Below are 27,184 nucleotides of genomic sequence, written 5' to 3'. Positions count from 1 at the left end.
ATTCAGATTATCACCAAATGGACTTTATTTATCTTCAGTGTCAACTAGCAAACACAATTTAAAAAGAAAATCCACCTAAAATTTTGTCAAAGTTAACATCTCCATAATGATTTGGTATCCTACATTTTATTTTTCTTAACTTTAAGAAATTAGTTAAGAAATTTTTAGTAATTTTTACTTCAAAAAAGTTGTCAAAGGGTTGGAATGTCTCATGTCCTTGGGTCACAAGTAGTCATGGGTAGAACTTGGTGGCTTCAGGGACCTGTTTGTTGCATTTTGAATTCAAAAGCAGAAGCAGTGTGCGCATGTGCCTCGTCCAGGAGGCAGAAGACACCTTCTCCAGGCTTGTCAGTGGCCCTTGCCAGGTTGCCTGTGGTGAATCTTTCCCTGCTGTGCTCCCTCTTGCACAGAGAGGCCCAGGCAGTACCCTGCGGGTCAGGGCATGTCACACCACGCTGCAGAGTGCCAGGGACAGTGAATCCAGGCACTTTAAATGCCCAAATCTCTTCACCTTCTTCTCCATTCACTGCTGTTGTGTCTAATGAATTTGGCAGAGAATTTTGACTTCATTAGTTTAGCTTTATCCAGAGATCCAGCCATCACAGATAAAAGGGGAGCTGGAGATACACAGTGAGGACAAGATCCAAAATTACATCTGCTTTTTATGTTCTTAAATCTTGCTCAGTATTTTGGGATGTAAAAACACAGCACAGGTTGGCAATTTTCCTTAAGTTCTGAGGGAATGAACAGCAGGATGGAACATCAAGAAAGTATCTTTACTTTCTTGTTGTAGTAAACGTCAGGTAGATAAAGATACTTACTTGATGTTAGTCTTACTAACTGCAATTATTTGAAATTTTAAAAGCACTCATCTTGTGCTTTTAAAAGCACTCATCTTGTGCTAAAGCACTTGAAGATGCATTATCCATACTGCCAACAGGGGGTTTTCCACTGTCAAAACTCTGTGGGCAGCTCAGAAAGAAAACAGAATACTATTTTCACTTTTCAGACAAAATATACTCTACTTTGTTTCACTCTCTACTACACTCTTCTTGTGTATGTTCACATCTTTTCACTGTTCTTAGGCAGTGGCATTAGTTTACACATTCGCTGACTGTGTCTGTCCTTTTATTTTTCTGCTTATTTAAGGCTAAGTCAAGTAACATCAGTGCACCTGGCATGGCACAGTCATTGCTGAGGCCACAGTCAGTCCTGATTAAGAGGAACTCACTGCAGCCTCCTCCTCCACCTGAAAGGCGATCATCTGCTATTTCTGCTTCACCAGTTCTACCCCCCAAAGTGAAACGAGACAGCGGCATTTTCCTAACAGATCCAGAGAGCTTTCCAGCCCCACCACCTACACTGATGATTGATTTTCCACCACCACCACCGTCTGATTTCTGTGACCCACCTCCTGATTTTGTGCCTCCACCACCACCAGTCTCCAGCAGCAGTAATGGAGACCTGCCAGTGCCCCCTCCACCTCCACCTGTCTCCAGTAAGCCGCCGCCACCACCTCCAGCAAAGAAACCTGTGCCTCTTCCTCCAAAAAGGCTAGAAAACACAGGAGCAGATGGAGAGCCAAGGTCAGCTGGGCCACCTCCCACTGGGGCTGGAGGCAGGCAAGCAGATTTCATGTCTGACCTAATGAAAGCTCTTGAGAAGAAGAGGGGCAACAACTCCTGAACTCTGGGAGCAGGTGGACTTTAAGACGTAGCTGGTTTTGTGAGGCATCATAGAAGTGCACGCTGGATCAGGCTCTTCCAGGAGGAATTCTCCTTCAGAGTTCCTTTTGGGGGTCTCAAGAAGGTGGGGTGCCCTTTGTCCCCCTCTTTGTCTCTAGAGCCTGCTCCTTCCCCCCCTACATCTCACCACCCCCTGTTCTTGACTCCCATTCCTGCACCAGGCCAAGGTAAGAATTGACTGGAGAGTCTTGCTTCACTCCACAAGGACAGCCAGGGATGGTGGAGCAGCACTCCAGAGCCAGCCAGCAAGTGAAATGCATCTTCTGTGGCTGCCTCTCTAGTGGAACTGGAGCTAAAGGAAAAATACAACAATGTTCTCATGTGAATTTTGAGAAGTGGGAAAATCCCTTTTCACAGAATTGCCCTTAAAGGTTCTTTATTGAAACCCCCCCCGCCTATGGGGATGTTTTTTCCAATAAAAAGACCCTCTTGAAAAATGTTTTAAATAGTCTGTCTTAAAAAGTAAAACCTCAGCTAGATTATTCTGAGATGCATGTCAGGGCCAGGACCATTTCCAGACAGTGTCACCCCAAATGTTACACACTCCTGTTTCTATATGTAACTCAGTCATACCTGTCAGCATTTTCAGCTGCTATCTTGAAATCTCATTTATTTGGTTAACCTTAGACAAATAAAAATGTTTATTTTGAAATCATGTATGCTTCCCTTGGTAAGCAGGATTTTTCTTCTGTTGGTTAACATTTGTCTTCAAACTGTACCTAGAAATAATCTGTCTTGTGAAAGACTTTGTAATTATCTTGTACCTGATAGGAATGTCTCCTCCTACAATTTTTTCATTTGTTCTCCCCATTTAATTGTCCATTGTTCATTTAGGAAGCATTCATTGTTAGTTCTCAAATAAAAATAGCTTCTATTTTACATCTGCACAAAGTGTCACAATTAATGAAGAGGCGTTTTACTGCCAGTTGGAATGACTTAAAATATTTTTAAAGAATTTTTGCCTATACCTTCTAGTCTTTTTTTTTATAATTCCAGTCTTTGCCTCTTCTCATGCACACTTGATCTTCTAAGATAATATAAATAATATATTTCTGTATTTTGAATTAGAAAAAAGCATAAAAAGCAAAATGTGTTTGTCAGAATGGATTCCTAGGTCCAGAAGTGGTGGTGGAGGCAAGAGAATGACAAGCTGGTGGCAGTGCCACAGCCTGTCAAAGTTTTGGGTCACCTCTAGTCTTATTTTTGGCTTAAGGTTGGTTTGTCAATACCCACATACATGTGTAACAAGCTTGGCAGAAATAAGAAGGCTGTAACCAGTGCTTGATGTTGAGGAGCCAGACCCCTGACAAGTTGGAGCAAGGCAAGGTAAAACATGCTCAGCTCCACTAGAAGGGGTGTGTGGTACCTGGTCAAAGCAGAAAGTACAGGCTCTTGGACAGAGCTGGAGTGGAGGGTGGTGTTGGATACAAGAGGAACTTGGGGATGCACTGAAGCTGTTGCAGAACTGAGATGCTTCAGCCAGGGAAGTGCCAGCTAAGTCACTAAAACAAGCTTCATGTGACTTCCCACAGCTGAATCTGTTCTCACTTGAGACAAGCTGAAGCTAAGGGATGCTTTTCCTGCAGGAATCACGCCCATCAACACAGTTACTCAAGTACAGCCATGGGACAACCACTCTGTTTCCTCCTTCCTTTCTTTGTCAGCAGTGTAAGCATTGCATATGGAGAGGGGAGATGTCTAATGACTGCTGGTAACCGTCTGTTGCTCTGCAGCCCGTGGCTGAGGAGCTGGCATTGGTGGCACGACACTACAGCTTGTACACCCCTGTCTCTACTGCTAAATAAAGAGGAGCAGGAGGATGCAAGCTTGAGTGCTGGCCCAGTGCTTTCCCACACCGCCCAAGTGGGCCTAAGCACAGTCCCAGACACAACTCAAGGAACTGCCCAGGACAGGCACATTCCCAGAAGACAACATGGACAAGTCTAAAGCAGTTATCGCTGCCCACGCAGAGATCCGCCATGGTGCAGCTGTGGCCAGTCAGGGCACCAGTTCATGGGCCAGGGGACTATTTCCTGGCCCTCTTACCAATACAGAGTCCATCCAGCTTTTACTGGTTTTCTAGCTCCCTTGCTTTTCCTGAACTCAGCAAAAAGTTCTCACGAGGAGAGTGGTGGGTTCTCACTGTGCCCACCACTAACACAAATGTTACCTGGAGGTTTTTAGTTGACATGCTGGGGCATTCGAAAGGTATCTTGGCACCTTCAAACAGCCAAACTGGGAAATGCTCTTGAGATCAGTGCAAGGGCTTAGTACGAGCCTTAAGTTAAAAATGCAGGGGGAAAATACTAACTAGCTAAAAGTAGGAGGGTTAAAACTAGGAGTTAAAAAAACCCAAAAAAACAAACCAGAAAAGAGGATTACTGTTTCCCAATCCCTTTCCATATATAACTGAGGTAAGTGTTACGTGGAATCATTCAAGAGCTAGGTTTCATTTTCTGACAAGGTGTTAGGAGTGCACATCTTCAACACAGGTGACAACAGCTGTCTGCTATCCAGCTATTTTTAAATCAAATTAATTTTATGAAATATACACACAGCATCAAAATAAAGTGGGACATGTCCTTAGAAAAATGTTGCACAATAAGCTAATTTCTCTGATTCAAAAAAGCACTGAGACTTCTACAAGGCTTTTCTAGCATTCACTCTTCTCATCAGAACGTTCAGCCTCTCACCCTATTTCCTCCCTTCTTTTTTGTTACAGCACAATAAACTCAATTTTATACAATTTACATCTGCAATTGTAACTCTTTCACTTAATCTTACACAAAAGAAATTGAACTTTCTTCAAAACAAAAAAGAATTAAGGCCTATAGAGAACTCCAGAAATCAAATAAAATGCTGTGATGATTAGACCTCTATCAACTACTTTGTGTATGTACATGGTAGCACTGAATTTCTGAAATGTAAGATTTAAACTCCATTCAAAGAACAAAGCTGCCATCTTAATGATACACAATTATTTAGCTTGATCTGGTACCAAAACATGCTGCAAAATACAAAAAGATCTTCCAATGGTGTAATTCAAAGCATTTGTAAAAATAGAAGTTAATCCTTCCACCTCTGTCTAACCTATTGCCATACAAATGGTCTGTAGATGATGGCTGTATGTATATCACTAGAGCTTACAGTATTTTGCAGCATGTTATTTTTAACCTTTCTCCATACCTCAAATGGAAGCAGTCTCAGCAGCTGCCATCTCCTTTGGGCTCTTACATCTCTAATCTGGAAGAAGGACCTCCTTCAAGACATCGCTTTTTCATCAGTCCTTAGGATTAGAAAGGTTAGAGTCATGTGGAAAAGTCCATATGTGGGGGATCAGCACTGCTGTCCCTTCAAAATTGTCCTCCAGTACAGAAAGAGCATAAGAGCACGGACTGAGCACACCTGTTTGATTACCAACCCCAGTATTGTTATTCCCCATCTGTTCTTGCATCACTGCTCTGTTCATGTAACATGAGGGAAGAAGCAGCTCCAGAAAGACAGGTGGTAGCCAAGGATTTGAGGGAATATATCATCAAACACAGTATTAATGTTTGCATTATCATAATAAACCATAATGATTAAAACCTGGAAGTGGAAAGGGACATGGTACCAAATGCTGAGCACAATGTGGGCTCATTTCTCTAATTCTACCAAACCTAGTTAAAAGGTAGTGTTGGGATAACCATCTGCTTTGTGTTTTTCATGCACTCTTTGCCAGGCACTTTGAGAGTGGAAAAGTAGAAACTTAAATGGATAGTGGCAAAACTACAGAACAGAACTATTATTTAGCAGTTATCCTTGACAGTCTCACAGGAACTGGGAAATATGCATATTCTGTTCGAGGGAAACACACAGAACAGATTAGGTATCATTAAGACTTAGGAATTCTCATGGTCTTGGGGAATATTCTAAGGCAGTGTGATCACCTTTAACAGTCAGTACTGACTATTATGAAATCAGAATAGTTACTAAAATCAGATTACGTAAACTCATGGTAAAACTAGGGGAAAGAAAATGGAGATTTGCCTTCACATAAATCCAGGAAAGAAGACATGACTGAGTCCATGAATGAACTCCTGGAGAAGAGAGAGAGCTGACCTACTCTCCGCAGCCACAGGAATACGTGAAACCAACTTTCAGGGCTTGCTTCATTCTCTCAGACATTTTTTTAAGAACCTGAGAAGCCTCACAGGGAGCAGTACATGCCACTGCTTGTAAAACAGCTCTCATTTGGGCTGCTCTGGTTTTACCAGATGTGGATGGTGATGCTGGAGGCTTTCTTTACCTGTACCTGTGGGTGATGCAGAGGCTGACTTGCCCCTAATAGGATTCAACATTTATAAAACACTTTGAAGAAAAATGCAATATAAAAATGCTCTGTATTTATGCAGTTAATCTATAAGATAAAGATGTACAGGCAGCCATGTTTGGCCCCCACAAAACAGAAACTTCCCAGACATTTGGTAAAACATGAATTGGAGATCTCCCCTTTCACCTAATTGGAAACCAGGGCTCAAGCTGCAGTGCTGCTGCATTTCCCCTGCAGACACAAAAACATTCTTTAAATCATCACTTACTTGAGTGCAACCCACTCCCCCTTAGGTGGTAATGCTGACGTTCACACGTTTCCTCACAACACCATTTTGCTTGGAATTGTCGAGAAGATGCATCAGTGCCAGGGTTTCAACTGGAACACAGTCCAGTGCTAAAGGGTTTCAACAGGCCCCCAGCAGCCCAAACCTTTGGTCTGGAGGTGGTGCCAGCTCAAACACTGATCCCAGTGATCCAAGGAGAGCACTTTCTACCTGCACAAGGAATGCTAACCCAGGCTGAACTTGCCTAAGTTGCTTAAACTTCAGACTGGAATTTCAGAAAACTGTAAATATCTGTTTTGTGCCTCCCATTATGATACTATTTACATTTGAACAACTGCATTTACATTTGAACAGCTGTATACCTGAGGGGAAACCACCCTGAGTAATCGTGTTGATTATAGCTAAGAAGTAAAGGCATTCAAATATTTTTTTAGTTCCTAAAAGATTTCTAATAAATTTTTTTTCCACACTAATTATATTTCTAGAAATAGATTTGTGAAATTTTAATTATACCACTAATAGATCCTAAAACAATCCATTTGGGATTTGGGAACAGACAAGGTAACATCAAGAAGTAACAAGCCCTCAGATAAGTGATTTTTTTCTGTAAATTTTCTAGCATAGTGTTAGACATGATTGCTGATGTATTAATTTTGCCTTAATTATACACTAAATTTTGTGGAACTAGAGTATCAAACAAGGATAAATAGCAAGACCTAGGGCTCAAAGACCTTTAAATACTTTCCCTGCAAGATTTTTGTAAGTCCCTTACAAAATAAGGTGGCTGAATAGAAAAGCTATATTTACCTGACTACATACATAGTGAGATATTTCCAAGACAATCCTTTTCCAGATCCAATTGGTAAAATTTTCCTGAGGCTTTTTATGCATGCACCAACAATCTTCTACTAGTATCAAAAGATACACTTTCAAAGAGCAGTGACCCATGCTTGATAGGCACCTGACACCAGCAAAGACACCAAAATTTATTCTGGGATAAGTCACTCCCAAGACAGACATCTTTGCTCACTATTTAACTGAATTTTCTTTAAATCTCTATTGTCAGTTTAATGGGACAAAAGAAGATCAGAAAGAGAAAAGATGTCAAGGTATAAGTGTAAGATGATCCCCTGTGCCAGCTCTGCAAAAGACTTAAGAAAATGTATGTCTGCAGAATGCAATGATATTTGACCAGTGCGTAACAGCAAGAAGAAAATTAATCAAAATACCACATTATTAAAACTAGCTTAGATGGATTTTAAATTGATCAGTCAGTAAAAGCTATTGAGACCCACCTGATCAGCTATGAATTCTGAGAGGTTAAGTGTGACAGCTTGGCAGAACTTAAATATTGTTACTCAAAGTAATGCACAGAAGAATGTGAAAGGCAGAGTTATCAACACCAATATAATTGGCTGATGCAACCACACATACTGATCCATTTCCTTAATCTTCAGACTTCAACAAAAATTGGTCAAGACCTTATCTTGCCTAACAAAGTAGCAGATTCCAGTCCACAAAGTATAAGGGAGAAGAGTTCTTGTGGCTTGGTCCATTAATCCTATTTGAAGGCCTGAGCTTCGACCTGAATCATTTTTCTTCCTTGTTCAAATTTCTCTCAGGATGAACAGCTTACTTTCAGGTCCTTGGCCCAAGCTGGGGGGCGCAGGGAGTAGCCTGCTCGCTCTGCAGCCTCCTGTCTCTGGAAGGGATGTTGTAAAACCTGCTCGAGGAGACGGACCTGGAAGCAATGAAGAATGGGTTATGTTTTTATACAAAATGTTTTTCTGCAAACAAGAAAAGTTTCTTCCACCACCCTCCTGGTTCCAGAAACTATCATATGAATTGCTTACTATTATTAGTACTACTATTAATATAGTCACTACTATTTATAACTAATGCTATTAATAATTTTGTTAATATTTTAAATAGTAATTGGTGTTAGATAGTACAATGTGGGTCAAAGTGTAGTACAGTTCAAAGTGTAAATGCAAAACTGTTCCATTAGCTATTATGCCAATTATTATTAAATATGTAAAGAAAAAAAGAAATAATTTTACCTCAGAGAAGTCATTCAAATTAGATTTTTGCACTGCTGATTCTGCCATCCAATTCCTAAGTATGTATCTCGGATTAACAGCTGAAACCAAGAGTAAATCATGTTAAATTTAGTTAGACATGTTCAACAAAAGGCAAATACAGTCATTGAAACATGTCACTGAAATCTTCAAGAAGGTTTAATTTGCAGATCAAGAAAAAAAGCATAAAAAGGAAAAGGAATTAATCAATCTATTTATTTTTATGAGTTGCTAAAAGGATTTTTTTGAATTTGTACAATCAGTAATGCCAAAGTGCCAAACAAAAATTAGAATGGTAAAGAACATGACATTGATATATAAAGAATTTCCCATTAAGAACACAGCAAACTTCTCAAGTGTGATGAGTTTACCATGGCCTAGGTTCCTGCTACATTGCTGGAAAGCATATTTCAATGTTGTCAATACCTTCCTGGAGATCATAAAAATGAATATTTTATTACTTATTTTAAAAAGTAATTATTAAGATATCCATTAAAGTATATGTACTTAGATACTCCTATATCATATAACAGAAGTTTAGCCATAAAGGCCTTTAATGTTGCATTTCAATTGTATTTTTTATAAACTACTTTTTCAACTTTCCTTTTAATCTCTCTTTTAATTTTTCTGGCCGAGTATTTGATTTAGTTCAATAAATAGATTTTCAATAGTAAAGTGTGTTAACTACTTAAAAAGACTATTTTAAAGGTGAAAAAGTTAACATATGACTCATATAAAAAATTATAATTTACATTAAAACCGTGAGTCATATTAGCAGGAGAATATTTGTCTCAGAAATATATTCTTAACCATTGCAAATTGACAAGTTTCACAGTAGAGTTAAAAATATCTGTAATTAACACAAGTGACAAGATAATTATGAAAGAGTAAGACAAGTGACATAAGAAAAGGACAAAGCAAAAGAAATTTTGTGGCCTTGTAAAGAAATGCAATTATAGACTTGGATTGTCAAAACTTTTTGATCAACTCCTTAGGAGTTGAATTTAGGCAGTATAAGATAAAGTACTACTAAGAACTGAAAACTAAATAAAGGGAGGAAAAAAATAAAAATAAGTGCTCAACTTCAAATGATTCAAGGCAATGTACTTTGAGAAGTGAGGTATCTTATGACACATACTAACAATTAGGGAAAGATAATGAATAACGAGGTGCTAACAGCAAAATATTCAAGGTCAGTCAAAGACAGCAATACACAATTTAGGTGTGACTTCCCAAACCATATAAAAATCTGAAGACTCACAACAGTTTTGTCTTTAAAGTGAAATGCTGGGTAAAAATGCAGAGTTGACTGTGTTGAGCCAGATTTCTGCTCAAAGTTGTACTGACAAGGGACAGCTGTTACAAGCAAATCCTTAAACAAACAAACATATGGAAAGAAAAACTGAACAATTTTAAAGAGACCACAGGGGCATCTAAGTGATCTATTTAAATGCATGGATGTAAAAATGCAGTACCTTTGCCATTCTGTGTTTAGAATGACTTGGAGCATCAAAGCATCTTCCTCTGCCTTCTATGACTAGACAGTCCTCTCACAAGGAGTTTTTTCTCCGGGTGAAGAAAAGAAAGTGGGTGCCTATCAGAAACCTGAATTCTGTATAACATGTTGAAAGGCTCTGGGCATATTTAAACATAAGACAAATCTTGGTCCATTGAGCCAGTACAGGGTGCCTACCAGAACCTTTCCTGTCACTGAAGGTTCATCACCAGACAAGACCAGTGTTCTGAGCAATGCAAACCAAGACATTCCCAGACTGCTGAAGGAAGGAAGTGCAGATCAAAATGATGTTACTTGCACTCAGGAAAAGCTGATACAGCCAAAGAGGAAGAGGAAGGGCATCTCTCACAAGGAAATCAAATCCCAGGGGCCCTTTCAGGAAGCACCCTACTTTACAACGAAGAGTTACAACTTGGGCAGCAGCCACAGCATTCTCACACACTTAGACTTCAAGCCACTGATCTGACTGTGACTGTATTCATAATGGAAGGGGTTTGTGTCTGACCAATTTCTATAAACACAGACAAATTAAGGATTTATTATTTTAAGGAGGGGAAAGGCAGGATACCTAAGGAGGAAGTGAGCCTCACTGTAGCCAAGGAATTTCTTGGTCATTTGGTTTATGTAAAAAGTACATACATATTCACAGGTGTAGCCATACACACATGGCTAAATTCTAATCACAAGAGTGGATGAAACCAGAGACAACCACAATGAATGTACAGTGTTACAAGACTCGCAGCAGTGTAATGAGAGTTTCTCCCATTTGGTAGAACAGTACATTTTAGTTCTTCCTGACAGGAAAAATAACTAACACTAAAGAAACCTTTGTAAAGAAGTATTTGTCATTTCCAATTATCCAATTCCTTTGGATCCTTTACTTACTTGTCATTCTTGTTCTTCTTTTGCTGTCTGAATCACCCTTGTTACTATACATGGAAAACAAACCAAAAGAAGAAAAACAGAAAGTGCTTTTAGCTAATGAGGATTATGCCGATTTATTTTTAGAAATATCTTATCTGACTTTCATTAAAATCATTAAGTGTTCTGCTTTTGTGTTCAGTGGAAGCAGGTGTGAATCTCTAAGAATGATTAGACTTGGAAAAGACTGTACCCCTTCTTGTAGGTTTTGTATCCTGTATTAATTTTTCCTAAGAACTGTATTTACCGAATAAAATTTCCAAGTACATGATATATGTGTCTTTTCACTACTATTAGCCATACATACCATATACGACTAAGAAAAACACATTACATTCTTTATTAAGACAAAAGAATCAGTGTTCCTATCTATGCAACATCAGCATTTTCCAAACACAGTCTGTGTATTCATGACTGTTCAGCTTCCATCTGCTGTCATCATAAAGCAATGTTATTACATAGTAAATATATATATATGTTACCAGTAATTAAACACTATTCATTCCTATGTATTTGCAAGGTCTGTTTGTGATTTTTGGACTGAATCTGTAGGACTGGTATTTTAACAAAAATTGTTAACCAAAAAATCTCATAAAAATACAGACCACTCCTCCCATTTAATTTTTATGTAGCTGTATGTCAAAACAGAACTACAAGAGTAATTATTATCAAATCCAGCACAATCTAGAACCAAAAAAGGCATATGAAACCATGATTGGGTGAGTTTATTAGACCCACCAAAGATTATGAAAAAGCACTGCAAATTATTAAATTTGCCTGATTCTGGCAAGTACACACTTGAAAATGCATCAGACTTACTGTTTTAATCTCAAGAGGTACATAGTAACCCATTCTGAAAATAATTTGTGTTTACTCAGATCCTGGAGAGTCCAGAACTCCTAAAGAGAAAGAAACAGTTAGAGGCAGGTAATCAGAATTTTCTTCCTGTTAAGCAAAATCCAAAGTAAGCAAAAGAAAACTGTGGTTTAACCCCAGCTGGCAACTAAGCCCCACATAAACACTCGCTCACTCTTCCCTTCAGTAGGATAGGGTAGAGAATCAGAAGGTTAAAAGTAAGAAAACTCACGGGTTGAGATAGTAAAAGTGTAATAATTGAAACAATTTAATAATAATAACAATAATAATAATAATAATAATAATAATAATAGTAATGAAAAGAAAAATAACAAAAGGAGAGACAAATAAAACTGAAGAAAAACAAGTGATGCAAATGAAAAACAACTGCTCATCAACCAATGCCCAGCCAGTTCCCAAACAGTGGCCCTCCACCAGTTTTCCCCTACTTTATTTGCCGAGCATGACACCATATGGTGTGGGATATCCCTATGGCCAGTTCAGGTCAGCTGTCCTGGCTCTGTGCCCTCCCAGCTTCCCGTGCACCCCCAGCCTCCTCACTAGCAGGGCACCCAATTATTACTCACCTAGCATTTCACTCCAATTCAAACATTTGAGCTATATTTCCACTTCTAAAGATTGCACTAAATCCAGGTAAAAATTTTATCTCTTTTAAATATTTTCATCTCTTTTAGGGTTGTATGTGGTCCTGAGGAATATGTTTAGGCTGAGCTAGCAGCAACACAGGATAGGATAGCAGGCTGAGCAGGAAACTATAGCAAAATGTGTTCTTATGCTTTAAGTTAAATTTAAAACCAATCCTGTGCTCAAGAAAGGGCAGAGGCCACTCTGAGCAAAGGGTTGTAGCAGGAGTTTATGACGAGATGGGATCTCACTTATCATTACATACTGTGACAAGCTGATGGGCCTGAGAGCAGAGGTTTAGGCCACCTTGTAAACCCATGTTAGGAATAATTCAGTTGACCTGAGTTTGAAATTTTCTTTATGAGCCCTGTCCAACTTCACTTGTTGGACAAAAGGTATTCTTAAGCAAAACAACAAAAAAAGAGAGGGGAGGGGGAGGAAAGGTCTTCATAGCAGATCCCCTTAAATGTGGAGAAAATCACATTCCCACCTGTGTATAAGAATTTATGACTACTCATATTGGACCTGTACCACAGGATGAAAATCTGACTTCATCACTCTTCATTAATGCACCTTCCATTAGCACTTCTCATTAACATATCCTTCATTACCAGACACAGGCTTAACAAGGGGTAGTAGCATGACACAGATGTATTAGACTTACTCTCCCTTAATAATGCTACAATGACGTATTTCCCAGATAAATCAGGCTTGAGACATCCTCTAGTATATCAGGGTAATGTCCAACTTGATTTACTCGTTCTATATTAAGTATTCTTAAAACTAGGTGCTTGTATTAATACCTCAGGAATATGGAGCTCCCTTAACTGGTCTTCAGTAATTTCACTCAGTTCTCGAAATGTCATTGTAAAATCAGCCTTGGTATCTTCCATAATCTAGTGAAATAAAGATCCTTCTATTAGTGCTTTTCAAGTATGGGCTATCAGTTCAGATGCTTGCCAACAAAATTAGCAAAGGAAACTCACTTTCAAGAGGAAAGCAATCAAATAGTTATCATTCTCATTCTCCCCAAGAAGACCCAATTTTGCTTTGAATAGTTCTGTGAAACTGAAAATAATAACCAAGTTAGGAAATTTTTGCATAATATAATTTATAGTACTGTGACTAGAAGGTTTGAGTTCTGAAACTGCATACCGGCTGTAATAGCGCTCACCATACCCCTCCAAAATCTGGGAAGCTCTGCAAAAACAAAAGAAATGTCAGGTTGTATTGAACAAAAATGCTACTGTGGGTAAAATCATACTGTGTACTAAACAAAGAAAACTACTTCTGACTGATATCTCAGAAACACTGACATTCTGAATCATCTGGGATCCATCCTTCATAGAAGAATCTTTACAACAGGCTATTAAAATACTACCTTGTTACTTCAGAAGGATGCATGGTCTTCATAAGTAAGCATCTTAAAGAATGAGCTAGACAAAACAGAAAACTAGAGGCAAAGGTCCTACCTTAGTGAAAGGAGAATGAATCACACAAGATCTAGTATCTCTTTGTGGTCCTATTTTGCTATTATTTATGACCAGTCAACACCTTTCTCCCCTCCCTCCAACCTTATTCCAGCCAATAATTAATCCAGAATCAATTTCCACTTTAAAAAAAAAAAGATTTTAAAAGCTAATATTTTTCTTTCCTATGCATATGGTGATTAGAGGGTCTCTCATCTCACTACTTCTTTTAAGCATTAAGATATTTTTAAAGATTACTTACAGATGCTTTTGCCTGGGATCCAATAAAGGTTTTAGGGCTTGTAAGAGCTTGCTCAGATTAAACAGCCCAACATTTGCCTGATTTCCTATTTTATATCTCCTTTCATCATCAGATGTGTTTGGAACAAAATCTGTTTCAAACAAAACACTACTTTTCCATAACAGAGCAATTACAATAAACAATCAATGTTAAAATATTGAGAGTGAACTCATAAAAGACCTAAAGCTACTAAATATTTAAAGTCAGATCACAAGGATACTTATTTACAGTGATTTAACTCAAGATCTGTTAGCTGCAAATCTAAGGAATACATCCTTTGCAGACAAGTTCTCATGTGTCACAAGTGACATTTTCCTACTTGAAGATACAAAATAAATTCAATGTTTAAACAGAAAAAGACTGTTTTCACATTAAAAACAATGTCTTTTACACTTAGAAACAATGTTTTTTCTACATATAGCACTACTATTTAGCAAACAGATTAAACAAACAAATGTTCAACTAGATTCAGGATTTATAAGTATTTCTGTAAAAGTCACATGTATAATAAACATGTATTTCATAGGACACCTAAGCAAGATTTTTTTCAGTTGTAGAAGCAACCTTTATGTATTCACATAAAAATTAGGGCTAATGTGTTCCAGTATGCAAATCCATTATTTGGGAGATAACAAATACCTGCTTTGCAAGTTATAAGTATCCAGAATTAAAACGTATGCCTATCTACACAGTCTGAGTGGATGTAGCATGAATTCCTTGCTCAGATCAAATGCAGGTAAGCTGATCAATGCACACAGCACTGCCTGAGTCCCCAGAGGACACTGACAATAAACAGAGCATTAAGGAGACCTGTGACACATCTGTCAGATCTGGTAAGTGGTTCAAATCTGAATTTTAACTCTAAAGACTTTCCTCTGGCTCTAGGGTGCACTGTCTGTGGCTGGGACGGAGTAAGTTTTCTTCTCAGCAGCATATAGGGCACAGTGTTTTAGACTTGTGACTGAAACGTTGATAACACACCAATGTTTTACACATTGCTGAGCACTGGCTGGCACAGCATCAAGGCCTTCTCACTCTGCAACCCCAGAAAGTTCGGGTAGGGGTGGCCAAGAGACTCAGAGAGGACACAGCTGGGACAGCTGACCCCAGCTGACCAAAGGGATATTCCATACCCTATAACATCATGCTCAGCAATTAAAACTGGGGGTAGTTTTTCAAAGGCAGCTGTCACTCAGGGACCAACTCAGCATCTGTGTAGTGGTGGGAGGTGGTGAGTAATTGCCTTTGCAACTTGTTGGTCGCCCCTGTCCCTTTTTTTTTGCTCTTTGCTTATTCAACTGTCTTTAACTTGACCCATAAGCTTTTTCTCATCCTTGCTTTTCCAATTCTCTCCCTCATTCTGCAGCAGGGGAGAGTGGACAAGTGGCTTGTGGTCCTTAATTACCAGCTGGGGTCAACCCACCAATAATAGAATATTCAATATATAATAATATATAATAATAATTCAGTACAGTAAAAACAATATGACATTTGTTCTCATGAGATTTCCTTAACTTGAGGCTGCAAGCTCATGAAAACACACGGTGAGATAATCACTGCTGGTTCTGAAGCTTACTCAGATACAACCTCTAAACAATAATCTAATAATATGCATTTATGTACATACTGGACCTATATATATCAATCCCAGACCGGGTTCATACTTTCAAAGAAAGGTTGTGTAGGTTTGATTAGTTTTTTTCAAACATATAATTAGCTGCTGTGACTATAAAACTAGAGCTTGATGCACACAAAATTACTGTATTACACTTTTGCTTTTGGCTACTTCCAGCAATATCTAACTTTTAGTTTTCTAAGGTTCTGTTGTAGCATCTATTCAACTGCTCAAGTGGAAACATTCTCATGAAAATTGATTTAACAGTAATATTTCATTATTGCAACCTGTATAGTCTATCACGAAACTGGCCACTGATACCATTTTTTCCCCTAAAGCTCTTCAAACAATACATATGCTTAGGATTTTTCTGCTAATAATGTTAGGAGTTTTCACGCACATTGAAACTGCATAATTTAATAAAAAGAATTTATTTTAAGTAAAAAAAAAAATTAAAACGAGGTGCTACACTCACTTGGGTCATAGGACTCCATAAATCCAAACGGACCATAATCTATTGTTATGGACAATAAACTGAAGTTATCTGTATTGCACACACCTACAATTAAACAGAAAGGAGAAACAAAAGTTAAAATTCCACCTGACCCCGTAGCCTGTAGGAAATCTGCTGTGAAACAGACCCACTGAATCTGAGAACCCTGGAGCGGCTACTTGTGAGAAACGAGGCTCCGGACAATCAGCTGCTTGAAGCAGGAGGAGGAAGCGCTGGGTGCGCTCCCCGCTCCCCGCGCCAGGTGGCGCCGCTCCCCCTCCGGGCCGCTCAGGGCGGAGCCGGATCGGAGCGCATCGCTGGACTCTATCTTTGGTAACAGAAACCTGGAGCAAAGGAGGGCAGCACTGTACCCTACGCACTACAAGAGGCCGGGTTTTTATGCGGATGGATCAAATTCAGAGCAGTTAAACCTGTACATGACATCGACACGTTGTCTTTATACACGGGACTGTTGCAGCAGTTCTGGGAATTCACGCTCCCACCAGGAGACAGCAGAAGAACTGAAGACAAAAGTGAAAAATAAACCCCATTTTTAAGCATATGATTACAAAAAGTCCCTCCTGTAAAGCCAGTGCAGCTTACCATGTGCAAACCCCACAGACATCCACAATGCAATCAGATTTGCAGTCTCTGATACGACTGTAGAGAAAAATTCCTAAAATCAAATACATCTTTTACTTCAAGTCCTCTGTATCAAAAATAGTAAATGACATAAACATTTTATTCACCTTAGAAATATGTAATATATTCTATTTTAAAAATTTATATCTCTCTCTGTCAGGACTTTTCATTCACATTCTAAATTATGTGAGTGCATAATAAACTTATCCAGCAAAGACTATAGTTAAGTAAGTATTTACAGATGTCCTAAAAGAAATTAAAAACTAAAATTAAAAAAAAAATACACTCTATATACTAGCCTGTATACTAGAATATATTGTATATACTACTTTTATACTAGAAAAACTTCATGACCACTGCTCACTCAAAATCTGAGCAGTAAGAGAACAAATAATAACAGAAAATGGAAGCTTCACAATAAACATTTCTGTAACGAAAAGTGGTGAAGAATGTTCACATTTGATTTTGAGAAAACAAAAAAATCAAGAAGCAGATTTTTACTGCATAGAATTAACAAACTTTTGCTAATAAAACCTGGAAGCTTACTTCAAAATTTAAAACCTTTTAAAAGTTGAAACTCTGAAGAGCGTTGTGTAATTTTTGCTCACATGCTTGTGGAAATTAAAAATAACTTTTAAAAAAGACTTACCAGATATCTATTTGAATCATTCATAGCTATTGATGGAAAATGTTCCTGGATGACAAAGTCCAGTAATCTTCTGTAATAGGAGAGGCAGAATTCTTTAAACAAAACTGGTACTTTTAGAACTCATCATTCAAAATTCTTGTTTTCCAACAGCAAACTGCTAATCAACACCTTGCCACAAATAGTTATTAGAAAACTTAGTCTATTTATTCCAATGAGTATGGGATTAAGCTCTTCCAAATGCTTAGAGATAAAACCTAACCCTAAGGTTCCAGTCATAAACACAGCTGGAGATTGCCACACAGAGTAAAAATTATTTCCACACATTAAACCTCCAGAGCAGAACAGGATCTGGTTTTGCATGCAGCAATATCCATTTTTCAGGAAAATAGAGTTTGCATATGCAAAAAAAAAATGTATACAATTACAAGGAATAATTCTTCACCAGGATTCTCAAAAAGTAAGTTTTATGGCTGAATTCTTCAACCAAAAAATACTTTAACCCAAAAAAATACCCCAAACCAAAACTTAAAAGCAGTTCCCTAATTCAGTCTTTCAGTTTTACAATAAAAATCTGCTGAGATTAAAAAATAAAAGAAAACAAAACAAAGAATAGTAGCTGTGTAGAGTGATGTGGGAAATTAAACTGAATTATCAGTTACTACAATGTACAACTGCTGTTATGAGTTATTCCTCATTTGTGAGCATCCCAGAACAACTTCTAGTGCTCCTTTTAAATATTTACGGTAGATCTAAAAATTTGTCACGCTGAGAGGTTTAAAACTGTGCAATGATTTCTTACCTAGCATACTTCTCTAATTCTGCCCGTTTCTGGAGAGCACACTTTATACAACATACTTATGCTAGTGATTTATTTCATATTTCTGTTAATTTAGCTGCACAGACAACTACGAAAAATGTAGGAACTTATACTTTCAATTTACAAATCTTTCCAAAGCAAACAACTCCTCCCTAGTGCTTAGTTACCAGAGTTATTTCAGCTACAAAACCTTTCTCATTTTGTAAGACCCAGGCTTTTTACCCTGGTGAGGTATCTTTTGAATGCTTGTATAAAAATAGCAGGTTACCTTTCTAAATTATGTAATCTTACTTTCTAATTAATTTATGTCTAAATTCCAAGTGTATACATGCATTCTAATATATATTCAATTTTGAGAAAACTACTACAGTTACTATGGAGATTAAATTCAAACCTTTGTAAGTCCAGTTCCCCCGAATGAGCTAAGATTTCTAAGGATCCTATACGAAACCATGACTTGGCAAGACGTAGCACTATTGCACCTTAAATATAGAGACATATGTGTTTAAATGTAAACAGATTATCAGCAAAATAAAACAGTTGCATAGTAAAAGCCATCATGTGTTGTTTCTATAGACACAGAATTTATATATGCACAGTTAAACTGGTATTTTTGTAAGTATGCTTAACACGTAACAGATGAATATGTGTAGTGTATAATATTACTTCACTACACATACACTTTTAATGATAAAGCTTAATTTGCTATACCAGTAACCATAAGCAAAATTCTGTTAGTGCATTAATACTAGAATTACTCCAGAGACGGTAGGAACAGTGAAAGAACCAACATCAACAGATTTTGCCCATATTGTGCCATCCCACTCTTTTTCAGAGCAGGTGTAGATAACGTAGCAATGGCACAGCCACTGTAGCATTCCCACCACCCTAGTACTGCTATCGAAACAATGGAAAATTTTCCTATATCATTTTTGTAATGGCAAGTGAAAATTATATTCCTGCAACACATATGCCACAATCATAGAAGACCTGTTCATAGGGCTTCATCTCTTCAACCAAGATATGTTTCAGGCTGATTTTCCCAGGACAAGTTTTATATCTCAGTAAATGAAATTAAACCTATTTAGTACTTTTTTTGCATGGAGAATGAAGTTACACCATTGTAACATATTATTTCAAAATATGTTCATTACCTCTTTCTTTCTTAATGTTTCCATTGTAAAACTGGTCTCTCCACACATCATCATCACTTACAACTAAGCTGTAATGCACAAGAAATGAACATTAAAAAGTTATCTCAGCAAAAATAATTTGCAATTAAGTCATATTTTATATAAATCCATTTTGTTCATAAAAAGAAATATCTTTTTGGTGGCATAGCTCTGTATTTTAAAATGACACAGGCAAAGAGTAAGCCAAGGCTTATCAAGGTTCATTAGCAAGGTGCATTTATTTTGCACTTAATATAATGTTGTCCAATTTTCATTATTCACACTGTTCATGGCAAGAGGGTTGCACTCAAAAAAAAAAATGCATTCACTTGGAACCTCAGTGACTGATTACTGTGATTATAACATTAAATGAGTCACAGTTTCCCTGAGGACAACAGTGAAATCCTGACAGAAAAACTAGACACCAAATTGTTGCATCAGATGGAGGTTGCCCTTTACATGAGACAAAACTGTTGTCTCAGGAACTCTGGGAACAGATCAAGGACGTTTAGCAATCAGGAACTTTTCAAGACACAAAAAAAGACATAATTCTAATGATACATTACAATTATCCCTTCTTCAGTGGTAGTAGTGCTTGGATTTTTAAAAACAATCTCTTCCTTTCATTTGCCTTGAAATTCTGCACATCCTGTACATTTTCATATTTACCCAAATACTGAGATTTGTGAGTGTTTGGAACAACTTGCTCTAAAATATTTCACAACTTACATTAATTTTATGAAACAAAATACGTAATTTCACTGTATTTTCTGTTAAACCATGAAAAATCAATCCTCACAAACTATGCAAGGGTATCATGTTCCTCTAAGGTTAACAAGTAGGATGTTTCCATTCCAAAGGAATTGGGATGACACTAACAATCCGGCAGAAGAAATGCTTGGTGCTATCTTCTGAAGGAGGTCTTATCCCTTCAATAGGTCAAGATGACTTCTTGTTCAAGAGTCTAGCAGCAGGATAATTTAACTAATTTTGTATAATTTATCTTTGCTTGTTGAACTGGAAAATATTCTTTTATTCAGGAGTGACATGGACCTGCTGGAATGGGTCCAGAGGAGGGCCACAAAACTGATCAGAGGGGTGGAGCACCTCTCCAGTGAGGACAGGCTGAGAGAGTTTGGGTTGTTCAGCCTGGAGAACAGAAGGCTCTGGGGAGGAGACCTTACAGCACCTTCAAGTACCTAAAGAGGGCCCACAGGAAAGCTGGAAAGGGACTTTTTGCAAGGGCTGTTAGTGATAGGATGAGGGAAATGGCTTTATACTGAAAGGGGTCAGGTTTAGATTACATGTTAGGAAGAAGTTCTTTACTCAAAGGGTGGTGAGACACTGCCCAGAAAGGTGGTAGATGCCCCATCCTTGGAAACATTCAAGGTCAGGTTGGATGGGGCTCTGGACAACCTGATCTAGTTGAAGGTGTCCCTGCTCATTGCAGGGAGGGCTGGACTAGATGACAATTAAAGGTCCCTTCCAACCCAAACAATGATTCCATGATTCAAAATAGTTGGGTGGCACGCTATTTAATATTTAATGCAGCCACTTGTATATGCTGACTATTAGGGAGTTGAAGACAGCACAGAAGACAGAATCAAACTTTTCTGGAGGTACACAGCAAAGATCAAGAAGCAAACCTAATATTCCATTCATAAACATGACTGAAGACAGTCACAGTGTTAAAATAACTCCCAAGAGTTAAATTTTGAGAGTACACTAGATTCAAGGTCTACATACTTAAGCATAAAATTTTAGAAAGAATTCAGTTGGACCAAAAATGTGGGGTATGCATACATAAATATGTACCAAAAAAATAATGAAATTTTCTGAATTCTTACACAGTGCAGTTGCTTGCAACAGCAACTGTGGCTTTGAAACTAAATTACTGTTATTACATTCAGTATTTTTGAAGATATCTAGTAGATATTCAAATTGCATGTTCTGTTAACTGCAAAAAAACAGGCAGTGAATTGTTCCAGAAGGTGGGAAAATGTATCTAGAAATCAATCTGCTCCCATTACTGTAGCTGTACTGATACAAGTAGCATTAGGATTTTTTTTTTTTAATTACTCATTTGAAACCAATTGGTATGTCTGTAGGATTGACATAAGTGAGGTGGAAGAAGAAAATCTTAACCCTTTAAAAGAAAATAAAAAAATTCAAATACAGGGAATGAATCTCAGATACTTACAAAATATTGTGTGTATCAGAGCACCAGGGGACAGGAGTCAGAATAATAATGCTAATAATAATGCTACTAAATTTTCCTATTTTTAACAGACCTCTGCCAGAAGGGTTGTTTCTTTTGACTCTGTAACTCTTAGCAGGCTCTCTGCAAAGTTTCTGTAGAATACCAGCACTTCTTTTATTGCTGACAAAAAATCCATAGGGGCATCAACATTTAGTTACCAATACAAGTTAATGGACATGCAACACTTAAGGGCTGGCCAGGTAGCTGAGCAGCCACAGAAAGATACATTCCCACTATAAAAGTAGTTTTCAAATCGTCCCTTAGTTAGTAAGTACCATTACTGGAGAGAAGGCAGCAGCAGACCAGGTGTACACTCAACCACAGGAAATGGAGCACCAAAATTGCTCTTACACCAAAGAAGCTTGGAACAGCACTCACAGAAGGATGGATGGATTATATCTCTCCCTACCCAGCTCTCACTTAAGGGCCGGACTTTACACTCCAAAATGCTCTGCCTGCTTTTTTGCATGAACATCAAGCCTTATGCAAGTAAAGACCACTCTGAAAACTATGCATATTAGCTCACTTTTTTGACCTAATGCATGACAGTGCTCACTGCTAGTCCCAGTATGTGACTGAAATTGTACTGTATGAAGTGTTCTTTGTCTGGCAGCACAGTCATAAACTGTAGCACCCCATTGGGAACACAGTACTTAACATTAATAGAGCAAACCAACCTGCTGGGTGTTCTGGGATAAGCTGTAAGGCTTTTCCTTCCACTTCTGCCAAGATGTGACAAGACCTCTGTAAGTGCATCCCACCAGCCTCAGTACAACAGCTCCCCATTGGGAAGAATATGGATGTCAGCTGGGGTTTTTCCAAATTAGGTCTTGCAAACAGTCTGGAGATCTTGTACAGCAGTTAAGAGAGCCAGGCATTTAACCAATCTGCCAGCAGAGAACTAAAGCACGCTGTGTGCTCAGTAGAATTTGCGCAGAGTTAAAGAGTACTTTCATACTAGTTTGGCACTGAACAATTTGTTGAGACGACAGAAAAGAGAGGCTATAACCTGCCTGATGCTTTCCTGCTGATATTCAGACAGATTTAAAGTTCTGCATTAACAGCCAACAGCAAAGGGTCTCAGGATGAAGTCAGTGAATAAACCATCAAAAATGTCTTTTACAAGCACTGCATTTCAACAGAGCAAATGTGATAGAACTAATGCTAGAGAGATTTGCAGACACTTTGCAAATACATGTGGCAGCTGAATACAGGCCTTTTCTGCAGAACACTTACTTTCTCTGAAGCCTTAAACGTTGGAGTACAGACTTGAGACTACTTAGAACACAAAATCAACTTGACATGTTAAACACGATAATCAGTTACTTGATTCTGAGAAAATCATCCAAATGAGTGAAGTATTAAGTCTCCTTTGATTCAAAGAGAATTAGTTTTGGAATTTTTTTTATAAAATCTCTTTGCTCAAGGAGTGTTTGCATAAATAAAGAATTGAGAGCAATTGCCTACATTCAGTACTACCTCCAGTATTAACATCTGTTCACTGACAATTTTTCCCACCAATCTTAAAATGTGCAACTGACTGACTATAACTACAAAAATAGCCATTTTCAACATTTTCCTAGTTGGCTGGATTCTAGGAAAATTTATTCAAATGTTTAACTTTAGTGTAATAAAAGACTCATTTATTAACCATGAAAAATGTCATTGATTATCCCCATACACTAAAGGTATTATTACTGCTTACAGGGCAGGAATCCAGCCCTGCTGGTTTTGCAAGTCAGTGGTAAGAGAACAATTTCTTTGTATTTTAAAGAGATGAAACTCTTGATTGAAATATCATAAACTATGGAGAGGCAAGTTAGTGCCAGATATAATCACTCAATCTAAGTTCCACTTTTTACTTTCTTTACAAGATGAGCCACATTTCAAACTAAGGTAATTCTGTTAAGACAGTCTTACTAGTGAACAACAGCTGCTTACCACTAGACACAGATAGTACACAATATTGTTTTCAAATGAAGTAGTATTTCAAAGCGTAGCAGAGACAAAAGCAATGTGATTAATTGCTGGAGCTTATTATTATTGGAAAGTTTTATCCAAAAATCTATGGAACTGGAGGGATATATTTTGTTCTGATAGCACCCATATGAAAAGACCTATTGACTTGGAAACTAACTGTCCTGCATTATTGATGCTCAGTGAAACTCAGTCACAAAATTACCTGTAAATGAAGATACTGTGAAAAAGAAAAGAAAAATACCTAGCAGCTCTGCTTGTAGGAATTCCAAGATAGTGCATGGCCTCACTACATAAAAACTCTCTAACAGAAGAGCGAAGCACAGCTCTTCCATCCCCATTCCTACAAAGAACAGAGAAATAAGGAATAGGTCATAAAATCAAAGCAAATTTCAAAAAGAAAACATTCAATTTTGGTGTACACAGAACAACTGCAACTTACCTGGAGTATGGGGTCTTTCCTGACCCTTTCAACTGCAGTTCCCACCTCTCACCATGCCTGCAAAAATACCATTAGCATTTTTAACAGTACACCTTGAGCTATCCATCAATCAACTAAATTGAACACAGAGTTGAATCAGTCATTTAAAAAAAAGTCACACCTGTTTGTATATACTCCAACCAAGTGGGCTCTTCCATCCCCCAGCTGACCTGCCCAGGTACCAAACTGACAAAAATGAAAATCAAGTTATTTTCTTCTACCATTTATAACAGTTATACTTGAAACAATGCAAATTACATGTAGGTTCTCTGTGTTCTACACAATATAATGACACATTTTCTCATACAGTCATTATGAGGTTGATCCCTAAAGCTGTTATTTCCACACTCACACCAATAATTAATCAGAAAACCACAGAAAAAGAATAATGGCAGTAATCCCCACTTTTTTTCACCTTCCAGCTATGATGTACAGGTACAGACCTGCCTCGCTTGTATAATGAGCCTTTAAACTCACATGGCTTGTTTTGGTATTTTTAATTGGAAATTACAAACCAAATTCTACCATTCTTCTCCATTAATAATCACATCAATTGCAATAAAGCTTAACTCTTATTAATCATGGTATTGCAGTGAGGCTCTGCCCTTCTTCACTCCTCTGAGCTGATAATACCTGTCACGAATCAGAGCTGGCTAAGCTGCAGGGGTGCTAAGCAGAGTCAGCAGCTAATGGAAGTCAAAAAGACAATTTGCTTCAGGAATAAACAGAAGCAGAGGAAGTAAACATGGTACTGAGAAAGAATATTACAGTTTTCTTCCACCTGCAGCCCCTTATGAAAATCAAATCTGCAATCAAAATGTTAATAAGTGTTCATGTACTTACAGGTATTATCAAGGTATAATTCACATGAAAATGCTACATAATTCAACTTGGAAGAAATGAGTGCCACAGTTACCTGGTGACCCCCATATCTATGGGCCAATGGAACAGACCCAAGTATCACTTTCCCACCACTGACGAACTCAAGAAAATCAGATGTTCCTTTGACAGATATATCAAGATCCAAAATATTTTCAATAACTTCCTGGAGAAAAAAAGAATACAGTTAGTACTTGAAAATGATCGAATTGTCAGTGGTAATGAACATGTTTTCTCTACAGATTTAGTTACTAAAAGACAGTTCACAATGTATTTTATATATGCTTAAGTATGTTTTAAATATGTTTAAAGTATATAGTGATGAGATGCTTTTACAATAAATAGCATATGAATATTAAAATATACTTGAAAATATACTTTAGTACACATATTAACAATCTCTACTAATAGAGAGGAATAAAAAACAACAACCAACCTTTGAAACAGCTACAAGACGAACTCTAGATTTAAAAGGTGTAGGATAAACAATTGAAAAAATGCAGTTTCTCACATTACGGACATAATTTTCCTGGATCACATCAACTGGAAAAGGATCTGTAAACATGAAAGAGAGAAAAAATGTCTTTAAAAATTAATCATATCTTTCTAATGCCTTTCATCTTAAATCAAATAAAAATAATTCAGAAACAACTAAAACTCAAGTACTTACCACAATCTATATTAAGCCTGCATGAAAAGCAAGCCCAAATAAATTTAGGTTTTTATTCTGTTTGGAATTTTTGAAAAGAAAGACTGAATTCTGCAGTTAAAAGAATCTAGCAGGGCATGCTATGTTTAAGATCTAAACCATATCTAAGCAGTTTCATATTGCACTACATTATATACAACCCTAAAAGATATCTATATGAGACAGAGTTCAGCTATTCCCACAGCTGAATGTAGTTCAGTGCTGCACAATGTAGTGCAACAGACTTAAGTCACTGTGCACCATTAACTGCTGTATATAGTCCATATGCAGCAATGATCACCATGTAACCTAAGAAACCCTATGAAGTCTTTTCTGAGCAATGTAAACAGTGAATGAAAGGCTCAGAAGATGTAGTTCTCGCTGTAGCATAACATATGTACTCAGAAGATGTGCTTCATTCTTCCTTCGGACTTATTCTGTGCCCCAATTCATGGTAAGAGAGGACAAATATTGCTTTAAAGCACTTTATTAATACTGTGTGGTTTACCATCTTTATGAATTTTTGCTTGCAACAATCTTACAATTCCACATTAATTATACAATCCTAATACTTTATAGACACTGTTTTGTAAAAATTTTGAGTTAGCATCTCTGGACCCTTACTGTTAACCATGTTTGTCAATACCTCTACTAACAAATCCTCTTATAGCCAGCTGACACAAGATTTATCACTGACTATTATTTCTTAAAGCTCACAAGGAATTCTGTCACCTGATGAAATTAGTTCTGTAATGTTATAATATAAATTACCATAATGATTACAGGCAATTCTGTGTGCCTGAGAGCTACAACGTTTTGTGTACTGCCAGTCAGGTGTCAGGTTATCAATTCTGCATTAACTGGGACTCGGAAAAGAAAACACCAACCAAACAACCAAAAAAGCTCCTTACGGCCAGTCTGGTTTTAATTTTAGAAGTAGTATTTGTGTATATCAGGTCTTCACTTAGTTTCTGCTTGAGTAGCTGCCACAACCCACCAAGCAAGAGCCTCGGGGCGGGGCAGGGCAGGCGCACACAGCCGGGGCAGGGCAGGCCGTACCTAGGAGGCTGTCGGAGGACAAGGCCCAGGCGCAGAGATCCGCCGCCCCCCGGCGCCGCGGGCACTGCCCCGGCTCGGGGCGGGAGGCGTTCGGGGCCAGGCAGAGCCCGCGGGAGCCGCACAGCGCGGCCACACAGCCCCACGCCAGACAGGCGGCCAGCCAGGGGGGCCACCACATGTCCCCAAACCTTCAGCGAGTCCCCAAAGACACTGGCCCTGAGGTCTCCCTCCTTCTAAGAGAAGGCGGCGAGAGGCACAAGCAGCGCGCGGTGCCCGCTGCCCGGGCGTCCCCGTCGGCGCCCGGCCGGAGGGCGGTGGCGGTGC

General features: G+C 38.1%; 2 protein-coding genes across 2 annotated transcripts in view; one reads left to right on the top strand and one right to left on the bottom strand.

Moving 5' to 3' along the window:
* Positions 1-2,624, top strand: part of LOC113986036 (amyloid beta precursor protein binding family B member 1 interacting protein) — a 66,162-nt gene extending 63,538 nt beyond the window's left edge. The window contains exon 14 of the mRNA XM_027717408.2: positions 1,150-2,624. Coding sequence (XP_027573209.2) covers positions 1,150-1,686 — 537 coding nt within the window. The 3' untranslated portion in view covers positions 1,687-2,624. The remainder of the gene's footprint in view (positions 1-1,149) is intronic.
* Positions 2,625-4,263: 1,639 nt separating this feature from the next.
* On the bottom strand, positions 4,264-27,166 carry SELENOO (selenoprotein O). Its single transcript, XM_027717409.2, has 19 exons — positions 26,861-27,166; positions 25,550-25,668; positions 25,151-25,279; positions 24,356-24,420; positions 24,196-24,252; positions 23,998-24,096; positions 19,499-19,566; positions 18,739-18,826; positions 17,528-17,597; positions 16,840-16,912; positions 16,219-16,302; positions 14,090-14,219; positions 13,514-13,558; positions 13,345-13,426; positions 13,162-13,254; positions 11,678-11,757; positions 10,823-10,866; positions 8,404-8,483; positions 4,264-8,084 (listed from the first exon to the last, which is right to left on the bottom strand). The coding sequence occupies exons 1-19, from the start codon at positions 27,036-27,038 to the stop codon at positions 7,962-7,964; spliced, it is 1,707 nt and encodes a 568-aa protein (XP_027573210.2). The 5' UTR covers positions 27,039-27,166; the 3' UTR covers positions 4,264-7,961.
* Between the last annotated feature and the right edge of the window lie 18 nt (positions 27,167-27,184).

This window comes from Pipra filicauda, unplaced genomic scaffold, assembly GCF_003945595.2.
Source record: "Pipra filicauda isolate LSUMZ 115617 unplaced genomic scaffold, ASM394559v2 scaffold1_size10287979_pilon, whole genome shotgun sequence".
In the NCBI taxonomy this organism is placed as follows: domain Eukaryota; kingdom Metazoa; phylum Chordata; class Aves; order Passeriformes; family Pipridae; genus Pipra; species Pipra filicauda.
Note: the sequence above shows the minus strand (reverse complement) of the source record. Positions and strands in the feature narration are given on the sequence as shown.

What these genes read in the sequence shown, in the direction of transcription:
- SELENOO (XM_027717409.2), bottom strand. Translation starts at nt 27,038, where the DNA reads ATGTGGTGGCCCCCCTGGCTGGCCGCCTGTCTGGCGTGGGGCTGTGTG. An exon ending in AAACATTAAGAAAGAAAGAG is followed by an intron (nt 18,827 to 19,498) that starts GTAATGAACATA and finishes TCTATATTTAAG; the next exon opens with GTGCAATAGTGCTACGTCTT. An exon ending in AAGAAGAACAAGAATGACAA is followed by an intron (nt 8,484 to 10,822) that starts GTAAGTAAAGGA and finishes TCTTGGTTTCAG; the next exon opens with CTGTTAATCCGAGATACATA.